At 40.1% G+C, this 11334-nt stretch overlaps 1 protein-coding gene across 2 annotated transcripts; it reads right to left on the reverse strand.

The window, feature by feature from the left end:
• Positions 1 to 212: 212 nt before the first annotated feature.
• Positions 213 to 11328, reverse strand: LOC103461083 (arf-GAP with coiled-coil, ANK repeat and PH domain-containing protein 3-like). 2 transcript variants are annotated; one of them, XM_008403409.2, is made up of 13 exons: positions 9795 to 11328; positions 5732 to 5844; positions 5584 to 5635; positions 5166 to 5266; positions 4098 to 4209; positions 3657 to 3865; positions 2379 to 2448; positions 2212 to 2306; positions 1908 to 2125; positions 999 to 1088; positions 790 to 882; positions 504 to 718; positions 213 to 354 (listed from the first exon to the last, which is right to left on the reverse strand). In XM_008403409.2, exons 1-13 carry the CDS (start codon positions 9828 to 9830, stop codon positions 241 to 243), a joined length of 1518 nt encoding a protein of 505 aa, XP_008401631.1. In that variant the 5' UTR covers positions 9831 to 11328; the 3' UTR covers positions 213 to 240. The 2 variants fall into 2 exon arrangements, with proteins under 2 accessions (XP_008401631.1, XP_008401630.1); XM_008403408.2 differs by lacking the exon at positions 9795 to 11328 and adding an exon at positions 7288 to 7809.
• Between the last annotated feature and the right edge of the window lie 6 nt (positions 11329 to 11334).

An 11334-nucleotide genomic window follows, 5' to 3' on the forward strand; every position in this document is an offset into this window, starting at 1 on the left:
ATAGGCCATTCATTGAAGGTGCGCCTTATAATCCGGTGCGTCTTATAGTGCGGAAAATACGGTAATTATACTTTATGTTACCATCTATATAAACAACATCTCTTAAAGCTGTTTTGATATTAAAATGCTAAGGAGTCACATGCAGCACATTATTTGAATCTTGTATAAACTGTGTTAAGACTAGTTATAAACTTGTCCTCACACATTTTAGAGCAGAGATGGGAAATGTTTTACTTTGACTCACCCTGTGTGTCCCAGATACGTAGCGTGATACAAGGGCCCCCTCCCTCTTCCATCTCTTTGGTTGACATCAGCAGCGTTCTGCAGCAGGAACTCGCAGGCAACCAGAGAACCCTAAAACAGTTAGAAGATAAGAAATTTACTGCTAAAGATGGTAGAGCAGAAAATATTTACAGTTACGGATCATTTCAGTCACATTTTAAAATAAATGATCACCATTAAGAGTTGAATATTAGAGGAACAGTTTGTCTGGACTAACTCACCCCAGTAACAGCTTGTATAAGAGGCGTCTTTCCTTCGTCCTCGTCGTTAGCCAAATTAACGTCGGCGCCATGGGCCAGAGCTTCTGCCATGACGGGCAGGTTGCGAGCCTTAGAGGCTTTATAGAGCAGCGTTCCAGGATCCATCTCCCTCGTGTCCTCCGGGTCTGAAGTCTCGGCCTCAGTCTCACCGCTCGACTCTTCAGACACTTCGCACTCTGCAGATCATATATGGAGCTGCTCATCAAACCTCGTAGCTGCTGCATCAACCTTCTCAAACTAGACCTACCCTCCTCTGTGACGCTGTCCACCACCGAGCCAAACACCAGGATGTCGGTACTTCCGTCTGTGCTGCCTCCCAAGCCGCTGTCGCTGCTCAAACCTGCAGAAACAAAGTTAATTTAATGCATCCGCCTGCTCAGGATTTCTGGTTATTCTCACAATGTTCCCAGATGGGTCTACGATTGAATGTTGGGGTATAAAAAGCAACAAACTCACTTCGAGGACCAGATCCGTTATCAAAGTAAGAGAAGAGAGAATCCAGCTCATCAGGACAAAACAAAGATTCTCGTCTGAATTTGGCCGCTGCTGTGATAGAGACAAAAGAACAACACAAGTTAAATGTTATACGTCCCAATGACTCTGTGGTCCATTCTCTACAATACAGTAAAAACAAGGTGCACCCTCTTTTAGAATACAAACAGCTTTGATTTCTCCGCAATGGTGGAAATTCTGCAGCATCAGGTATAAAGGTTCATACAATGATCAGTCTTAAAGTGTATAAAGATTAACAATAAAAACAATAATAGTAATGATGACACAGAATTGTGCAATTATTAGAAATAAAAATATCTGACTCTCAATCCAAGGGACGTGCACAATGCAGAACATTTCTGCCAAAAAACTAAGAAGCTCTGAAATGAATCTCAAAACTGTTTTAGAAAAAACTTTCTGAGTTTGAAAAGTTTAAAATTTGCTAGAAAAAAAACTTTTGGACATTTGGAAATTTTCTGAGTTTTGAAACTCAGACAATTTTCAACTTTTTCTTAAGATCAACATGTTAAAAGCTCGGCCCTTTTTGCTCAATTTAGCGTCAGAACAGAGAAAGGCTTTGACTAATAGTTGGATAGAAAAAGTGGAGATTCTTTTCTTTTACATAATTTGAACCAGTTGACGCTCGAGGAGTTCACGATTAATCTGATTAATTGTTTCAGTCCTACTTTCAAATATATTTTAATGTTTTTTTTAGAACTTGTAAAAACCACATAATTGTTACTATGTTCTTACAATAAGACTCCAGAGCTGATGAAGGGTGTACTTTCTTTTTACAGAGACAATACAGCAACAATACAATGTTTGTAAATTTTGCAATGATTAAAAATAAAACAACTGGATTACTGGACTTGCCAATTGAGAGAGCAGAAGGGGAGGTGCTGCCAGGCTCTTGTCTGTATCTCCTCTGTGTTTTGGGAACAGTGGTGGCGCTGTTGTGTCTCCGGCATTTCTTCACACTCCAGTGCCTCTCCGACTTCCTCTCCCCGTTGACGAGGACCTCAGTGGAGCCCAGCTTCTTCAGGAATTTCTTCTCCACATACTTCGCTCTAATCCAGGCCTCTTTTTCCTGCCTGCACCAAAACAGGTTTCAATTCATTTTACTGCCTCAGAAATATCATTTCAAATATTAGCTTGCTGCACTTTTACACATCTTTACCTTGAGCTGGATGGTAACGGTTTCTTCAGACCCTGTTCTTGGTATGAACCTTCATATATGTGGTTGATGACGCTGTTTCCAAGCTCACACATCAGCTGCAAGGAAATAAATTAAATATTACTGATGATCTGTAAGAACACAAAATGTCAAAGTATTCAAAGTATTACCTTTAATAACTCTGGTTCCCATGAGTCAAGCGTCAAGGAACGCACTTTTGAACAGTGGACCCCAAGACTCCTGGAATAAAAACATTTCAGCATCATGATATGCTAAGTTGCAGCAGGAGATGGTCGTTGATTCAAGGAAAGAAATGCAGCCGTTATTCCTCTTTTGTGCTGATGTGGAGGAAGGAAGGTAAACAGATCAGTCACATATTCTGTTACTCCAGACGCCTAATGTGATGCAAATTACTGTCTAGTATCCGGGCAACAGTGGTATGCTGGAAAGAAAACTGTACTGTGACAAAAGAGCACGTCTGATCCCGACTGTGAGAGGACGAGCCTGGAGAGGGAGCATGCATATTCAACAGGTGGGAGTAAAAAGAAACTGGGTTTACTTCAAAGGAAAACATGCAAATCCTGCAGATTGTTTCTGTTTTTTTTTATTCTCACACTGAATTAATGTAATAAAAGGTCTCTTCTCTTCGTAAAAGAGAAAAAAAAGCTGATTTAGTGGCATAAATTTGCTTTTTGAGGCCATGCTATTCTGTTAAAATAGAGGATGTGCTTTCAGGGTAGTCCTGTGATACAATAACCTTGGCTTTTCTAAATACTTGTATGGCTTTTATTATGTTTCCTGAACCTTAACTATGTTCCTAATTGCCTATAATTGAACACAAACTGTTTTGAACATTTTTCTAGTCTGGTGAACAAAAACAGTTGCATTTCAAATTTTGTGAGGATTATTTTTTTGGTCTTTTTTACTTTTAGGATGTGTCATTTTTTTTATTTGCCTTCCAAGTGTTGAAGGTAATCACTTTGAAATTATATTTATACTTTATTTAGGATAGGATTCCAACAAATTTTTATTTGAATTTACATTTTTCAGACACAAATCTGAAAGTTCTCATACTTTCGAAGTACAAATCCAACATTGACTATGAATTTATGACAGATTTTCATGCAGTGAACATGGATGGATGGAAGGACAGATGGATGGATATATGAACAGTTGGATGGATGGACAAATGGACGGATGGATGCTTTAAGCTAATGTTTTTCTCCCATTCTCTAACTTTCTTCAAACTTCCAAATCGTCCAAATCTAATAAAAAACCCTAAAATCGAATTCATTTATTTTCCAGAAAAACACTGTGGCAAACTTCCTTCAGCAGGTCTATGACTAAGTGAATATTTTCAACATTAGTCAACCTCAGCCTGTTTTTTGCTTTTGCTCTAATAAGACAGTTTGGGTTAGCTATTGCTCGCATGTTCCTCTGTTTCCCACCTGTGGATCCCGGAGCACTCGATGCACAGCAGGACGCCCAGGTTGATGGAGGCCCAGCGCGGGTCTGCCTGACCGCAGTCGCAGCACTGCTCGTTCCCCGGCATCCCCTGGATGCGCTGCAGGATGGTCTCACCCCGAGCGCTTCGCTCCCGCGGCTCGCTGGCTGAATCGATGCTGCTGGTGGACGGAGAGGCAGTTCTGTCCAGATGCTGAAATTAGATACAAAAATCCATCAGGACGGCAAAGTATGCACCCCCAAAAGTGTCCTGAAATTCGTTACATTTAAAACAGAACGAAAAGGAAAACCTGAGTAAAACTGTATCCAATTACAATAATTAGAGTCATGTGTTTAACAGCCCTGAAACCCAAACATGTGGTGAAATCTCATAAACAACCTGCAAACGTTGCCCTCAAGTTATTCATGACCAAGTGATGACTCACCTCTATGTAGAAAGTGTCTGGGCTCTCTCTGTATGCTGAAGCAATGCTGGCTTGAACTGCCTGAATCCAAGCCTGTCTTAGCTTCTCAGACTCAGCCTGAAGCATGCAGCTCCTGTAATACAGATTGATTGGTCTGTTTTGAATGTATATTGGTTGGTGTGTTGAAATTTGATGGTTGGATGGGTTGTAAGAGTATTAGATTATTGATATGATGATTTCAATAATTAGATAGCGAGGGGGATGGATGTTTGATGGAAGTTTGGTCTGAGGACTAGTTGGAGTATTTGTTGGATGGTTGGATTGTTAGATGGCTAGTTGACATATTGGCTTTTCTGTTGGGTGCTATATGGTTGGTTGAGTGGATTGTAGGAGCAATATGTGGTTGGTTGGTCTTTTGGATGGTTATTTAGTTAGATATATTGGATAGATAGCTGCTCATGGGTTAATTTGTTAGGTGGTTGGACTCTTAGATGGTTGGTCTGTTTGATTTTGCTGGATGATTTGATTGTTGGTTGGGTTGTTAGATGTTCTCTTAGACGGCTAAGAGAAAGTATTAGCAGGTTTCAGCAAGTCAAATTTAAAACCTTGACCAAGTTCTTAAAACCAACTTCGAATGAAATTTAAGGCCAAAAAAAACTAGAAATATTTGAGATGGTTGGGGGAACTTGCTACATTACAGTCCAAGAAAGCTGGCTAGCAAGAATATGCTAAAAGTTAGTTGCTAGGAGCTTCAACCGCATCTAATCACAGAATACAATGAAGACGTTTGGGTGCGATTCAAAAAGTCTCACAATAATAATAATAATAAATAGTACTGCCATGACAAAATTTAAGACCTGTTGTTAACAAATTTAAGGCCAACTTACATCTTCTAATAAATTTAAGACATTTGAAGGCCTTAATTTATTTTTATTATAAGGATTTCCCCAGAAAGAAACAAGTCAAGAGAATCAAAAATATATGTTTGCAAAAATGTCACAATGAACCATAATCTAGGGAATTGTTTTTCTTGATGGTCTTTTCCCAAAACAAATCCAAGCATAACAAAAACAAGTAAGTACTCCTTACTTGAACGGGGAGACGACCTCGAAGCAGAACCTCCGCTCGATATCTTCATGTGGTTTAACAGAACACAATCGGAGGTCTTCCACTACCACCGTCAGAACATCCTGTTCACACAAAATTACTTGTTATATTTCTCAACATGAAGCAGTAACAGCAGGGGGGAACAGCTTTTCTATCCCAGATACGCTTCCTGCAAAAGGAAATCTGTATACGTTCTCCATCTATTAAAATGAGGAAGTTCTACTGGGATTCACAAATCTCCACCAGCAAAGTGTTAACAGATATCTGCTAGCATCTCAAATCTTTCTGCAGAAATATCTCCTCGACATCAAACACACAGATTTCAGAAAAGATCACAGCAACATCAAAATATATTACTGCTTTTATCTTAAGCGGATGGTTTAAATTTAAATGGACTTGCCTTCAACTTCTTCTGATAGACTAGCTGATTGTTCTGTATGGAGAACCACCGTCTGTAACAGAAACAGAGAGGGAACGCAATAAATTAAGCCATTTGAATGATTGTAAATATTTCACTTGCTGAATAAATGATTCGCCATGGCGGTTACCTGTTCCAGGTCTTAAAGGCATTACTAGCCCTTTTGAACAAGTAGCCCTCCATCACCACGCCACTAGGGGCATCCACGTTGAACTCCACCTTCGAGTCGTCATATGAAAAATCCTGCAGAAGGGAAAGGCTTTTAATTCTGGATGTTAGAGGAAGTTAAAAGCTCAAGAAAGTATAGAAAACCCTGCAAAGAGGCTGCAGGTGGATTCCTCTAGAAGACCAGCAGCTTTCACTGTGTGCTGAGCATTATACACATTAGACAAACTGAATCATTTTAAACTTTGTAATCATGTGTAAAAAGAAAGGTGTTTTTTTTTTCTCTTCATACAGGTGGCATGATATACCGTATTGTCCGGACTATAGAGCACACCTCACTATAAGCCGCACCGGGCTATAAGCCGCTGGTATCTCAGCCGCTCTCGGTTTTCCACAAGGACGCTAAATCTGCTATAAAGGACGCAGCCCTGCGTCTCCATGGATTTGTTCACACCGAGCTTAGTGCAGCGGCTATCAATCTGTACTGCCAGATCGATAACCTTCAACTTAAAAGCTGCATCATATGAACTTCTTCATGTGGTTTCCATGATGAGGGGATATGAGTTTGAAAACATTTCTCTGTCGTGCCTGCTGCTAGCATGTGCTTGTTCAAAACGAAAATTAGCACTTCCTTCTTTGATTTCCAATTTTGACTTCCAATGATTCACTTCCTGCTAAAGAGCCCCCTGGTGGCTGAAGAAAAATCCACGGAAAAGCCACACCGAGATATAAGCCGCATGGTTCAAAACATAGGGATAAAGTAGCGGCTTATAGTACGAAAAATACGGTAACTCAGCAGATGAGTAAGCCTGATCCCAACTGTCTGATTCCAGATTGCTGGAAAAATTGCCCATTTCCTCTGCAGGCACCACGATACTGAGCTATAGACTTAGCAAAATGCTATGAAGGATATGCAAAGTCCTAAAAGGTTTCAGAAGTCTAAATTATGGTTGTAAAATCATAAAAGGCAGATATGCAGTAGAAAAACATTTACTCCAATTTTTTATATGCCAATTGTGACTTTTGACAAGAAAAACTACAAAGAGAAAGTGACTTGTTTATTTTTTATTTTTCTCCAAAGTGTGGTGAAATAGGCATTACACTTTTCAGATCTGTACTTATCAAAAAATTTGAAAACTTTCTGGATCACGGTAATGTACTAATTAGAGCTGGTTTGTCATATATAAAATCCTAAACAAAACATTGATGTTAATGGCTTGATGTGGCAATGAGATAAAGTTAAAGATATAAACCTTTAACTTTAGCACCGTATTATGTCTATCTGTCTCAGAGTCCTCTTGTTCATATTTCCCACGACCTCCTGTTTCTTTCCAGCAAAATATTTTTGTGCATAAGTTGAAAAAGAAATCAAGAACAATATTTTAGAGAAAAAATAAAATTTAATCTGAACTAACAGCAGGGAATCAAATAAATATGGATGAAAAAAGGAAAATAATTCATAGAATACTATCAAATGTCTTCTAGAAACATGAAAATATTTAGAAATGCAAGTCAACCTACCAAGCTGCGATTCCACCGACAAAGTATCTTCATTTTTAAACACTGGATATGTTTCAGCAACATGGAAAAATCTTCTAAAACCTCCACAACTACAAACCAGAGTCTGTGGAGCCGAAGTCTGAGAGTAGGATCATGTCTTTCCCCACTTCCTAACGGCAGGACCTCTAAGCTACCAAACTCTGGAGAGTATTTCCGACACTCACGTTCTGACCCCTGCGCACTGCAGCCTGAGCCTTGGGATTACAGCTAATTACCATACAGCTGCCACCGTATCCATGACCGCAAACATTTTAATTTACACTGCAACACTTCAGCTGCTCTTGACCCAGAAACTAGTAGCAGATCTGCTTGGTTTGCATTAGTTGCAGCTGTTTCAGTGCGCCTCCCTTGCTGAAGGTTAGATGTTCAACCCCATGGTGACCCAGCAGGAATCCACCCTGGAGGGCAGCCAAGACTACCAAACCAAAACCTCAGCAAGCTAGATTTAACATATACAGAGACTCTGCTTGCTTCAGACTCCAACAGATCACGTTAAAAAACAACTAACTTACCTTCACTGCCTAAAATGAAGAGCAGGGCATCAGAAACAGAAAACGCACTGCTGTGCTGCTCTGAAAACTCTCTACTTCTACAACAAAGATCATCTATTTTTAACGGCCCAACGTCACACAGACCAAAAAGAGCACGAGTGAATTATTAAACAAGCGGGAGATTTCTGAACGTTACGGACAAAACACGTAAAATTGTTGAGTAGCAGGCGGGAACAAGCAGGAACATGGAACGATGCAGTGAAACGCGCTGCGATGCGTCATCCACCTGCTGCTCCTGCCAGCCTGCGGACCATGCTGCCGGCCTGGAACACCTCATGCTGCCCAGTTGGCAACATGTGTGAATCACCTGCAGGATCACCCTGGGCCTCATTATCACTGCAGATTTCATGTGTCACTGTGACATCTGCTCCTCAACTAAAATATACAAAATCAAATCCCATATTGATCATGAAAGCATCCACAATCTTCAAATTATTATGCAAAAGTAAGTCAAAATCATCAAGCTTAGGTTAATACTTAAATTGGAAAATGAGATTGTGTGAGAGCCCTTACACGTAAATGGATTACTGGCATCTCCTTTACGTGCCTAAAGAACAAGCACAACTTTCATCAGAACACATTTGCCTGGATTTTAAGCTTCAGATTTAGGAATTAATTGATTCCCACATCCTACTGGAAATAGTTTCAGCTCATTATTTCTCTCATCTTTCACACAACTGTCTGTGGAGTTGTGCTGAGTTGAGATAATGGATACTTTGCTTTTGCTCATGTACTTAATTTATATATCTGTCGTGAAATTTAAAGGTAATCAAAGAATTTATCAAAACTTAACCAAACCTGACAACTACTGGCTTTCCAAGAAAATTAGGCAAAATGATCACCAAAATACAATTATTCCAAGATATTTTTCAAGGTTTTGTTGGCTCTAGTGGCCTTTATTTGAAAGAACTCAGACAGGAAGATAACAGGTAATGAGAGAGAGGGAAGACCTGTGACAAAACTCACCAGGCCGGGAATCGAACTTGTGACGACCGTGTCAAGCACTATGCTAAACCCTGGCATCCCCATTTCCTCCATTTTCATTTAAACCAAACCCAAGCAAATTAAACACAAACATAAAAAATCAGATCATTTAGAAGATTTTCAAAGTTGCCACATTTCCATTTCACCATTTTACATAATCAATGACAGTTTTGTACTCAATGCTACAACTAAGTTTTCCTAGGTAATAAATAAAAAAAACAAAGTACACAACATAAAAGCTAAAATATTCAGTCGTTATTTCATCCCAACATCCACATGCAGCTTCAGGCAGTGAAAATAAACCCGGGATATGCAGGAGCAGCAGGTAGCAGAAGCAAAGACGTTCTCCAACATGACTTCTCCATTAAAGCACAGATTAAAAATAAATGGTTCTGACTTTTAGGACCTTTTGCTTCTCTGTGTGCCTACCCAGCAATAACAATCATTTGTTTTAGAGCTTAATCTTACTTTCTGTTTTCCTTATTTCTTAATGCTCTTTCTCCTTTGTAGGTTTACTTAGGTCTTACTGTGCATGGCTAAGGGGATGAAAGTATACAAACAGGAAAAAAAGTCCTTCTAAGAACTATTTCTGTCAGAATATAATGTCACTAATTATAAGATCCATATAAGAATAATTCATTTTGAGCTCCTCTTTGGTTATATTTGCTCTTTGCATTGGCAGATTTAACTTTCTGACTCTATGTAGGCCACTGAAACTAAGTTTGGTTTCTGATTGTGCATTGTAAATTATTCAGGACCCACTTTAGCCTGCCCTCAAACTTCTAAAGTTCAAATACAGCTTGATAAAGCACAGAGTAAGCAGTAAATGTTTGCAGACTTCAAGTTAAGACACAAGTCTGCATGAACTAAGCCAAAGTTTCCAGTGAAAACCCAGTAAAATCCAGAGAGGAAAACAAAAGGAGGCCTACTCACCTGCATGAGGGTCTGAGGTGATGAAGATGGTGCCATTAGGGGGATGGAGGAGACAGAAAAGATAACAGAGAATTAGTGTCCAGCAGCAGAAGAATGGTTTAAACTGGGATAATGGGATAATCTTTCAGGTTCAGCAAACTGCTTATTATCCTCATTACCGAGCCTCAATCACGCTTCAGCAGCAGAAAACATCACCCATCAGACTCAACAACATCTTCATTCAAAGTTTACCTATTTCACACCACATGTCCCCAAGTGAAGGGTGCTGGTGAAGTGCCTAACAGCTCAGACAGAAATCCATCAATAACTGGCTACACATCTGAACCCCAACCCTTCCCACTGAGTCTGTCCATATCAGAGACTGCAGTGCCTGGAGGGGGAACACAGCAGAGATGTCTGCCAGATGGCCACTGATCCTGGGGTGTACATCAGACAGATACCGGCCTGCCAAAAATAACACTTTGTGCATTATTAAAGATGGAGATGCCAGACAACGAGGACCTCCTTTATGGATTCAATTCATTTCTGCTAGACATTCTCCTGAAACCACCTGGTTTTGGTATTGTTAAAGAAACTATTTACATCCTTATTCAATACATTATTCAATACATTGGTGTCTGCTAGAATGTAAAATAAGTGCTGTAGCTAATATAGAGTCGACACGAATGTCAGTTGAGGTTAAACCTCAACCACTAAGGGCACGGTGGTGGAAGGTCAAGTGCAGTATTTTCGACACAGTGGCATTGATATTTTACATTTTATATCATAACATACAACATAAAACAGTGGAACTGCTTCCAGCTTTCATGGCTTTGCTATAAGAGACATTTTCCTTGGGTTTGGTGTTTGGTTTGATGCCCTTTTACCTGAGGATATTTGGCCCAAAGAAATCTGGTCAGCATTAGACACAATATATTACCTTTTCAGGTCTGATGCTTGGTCTGTGGCAGGTTCGGACTGATGAGGTTTGGACTGTTGGGGTTTGGTTTTAGGTGGTTTAGTCTGAAGAAGTTCTGTCTGTTGGGGACGGACTGAAAGGGTTTGGATTTATGAGGTTCAGACGAGTGTGATTTGGACTTGCGAGGGTCAGACTCAATGGGTTCGGTTTTAGGTAGTTTGGTCTGATGGAGTTTGATCTGATGGTTACAGACTGAAAAATGTATGAGGTTTGGACTGATGGGATTTGGTTTTAGGTAGTTTGGTCTGATGGGGATGGACTAATGGGGTTCAGTTTTAGGCAGTTTAGCTTGATAAAGTTTGGTCTGATGGGGTTTGGTTTGAGGCAGTTTGAACTGATAAGGTTTGGCCTCACAGGGTTCTGTTTAAGATGGTTTGGCTTGATGGAGTTTGGTCTGATGGGGTTTGGGTTCAGGTAGTTTGGTCTGATAGGGTTTGGGTTCAGGTAGTTCGGTCTGATGGGGTTTGGGTTCAGGTAGTTTTGTCTGATGGGGTTCGGGTTCAGGTAGTTTGGTCTGATGGGGTTGGGTCTGATGGGTTTGGGTTCAGGTAATTTGGCTTGATGTAGTTTAGTCTGATGGGG

The sequence above is a fragment of the Poecilia reticulata genome, unplaced genomic scaffold (assembly GCF_000633615.1).
Source record: "Poecilia reticulata strain Guanapo unplaced genomic scaffold, Guppy_female_1.0+MT scaffold_574, whole genome shotgun sequence".
Taxonomy (NCBI): Eukaryota; Metazoa; Chordata; class Actinopteri; order Cyprinodontiformes; family Poeciliidae; genus Poecilia; species Poecilia reticulata.

Coding starts and splice junctions, on each gene's coding strand:
- LOC103461083 (XM_008403408.2), bottom strand. CDS start 7,350: ATGTTGCTGAAACATATCCAGTGTTTAAAAATGAAGATACTTTGTCGG. Junction 5,267..5,583: donor TCTATCAGAAGAAGTTGAAG/GCAAGTCCATTT, acceptor TTGTGTGAACAG/GATGTTCTGACGGTGGTAGT. Junction 355..503: donor TTATACAAGCTGTTACTGGG/GTGAGTTAGTCC, acceptor TAACTGTTTTAG/GGTTCTCTGGTTGCCTGCGA.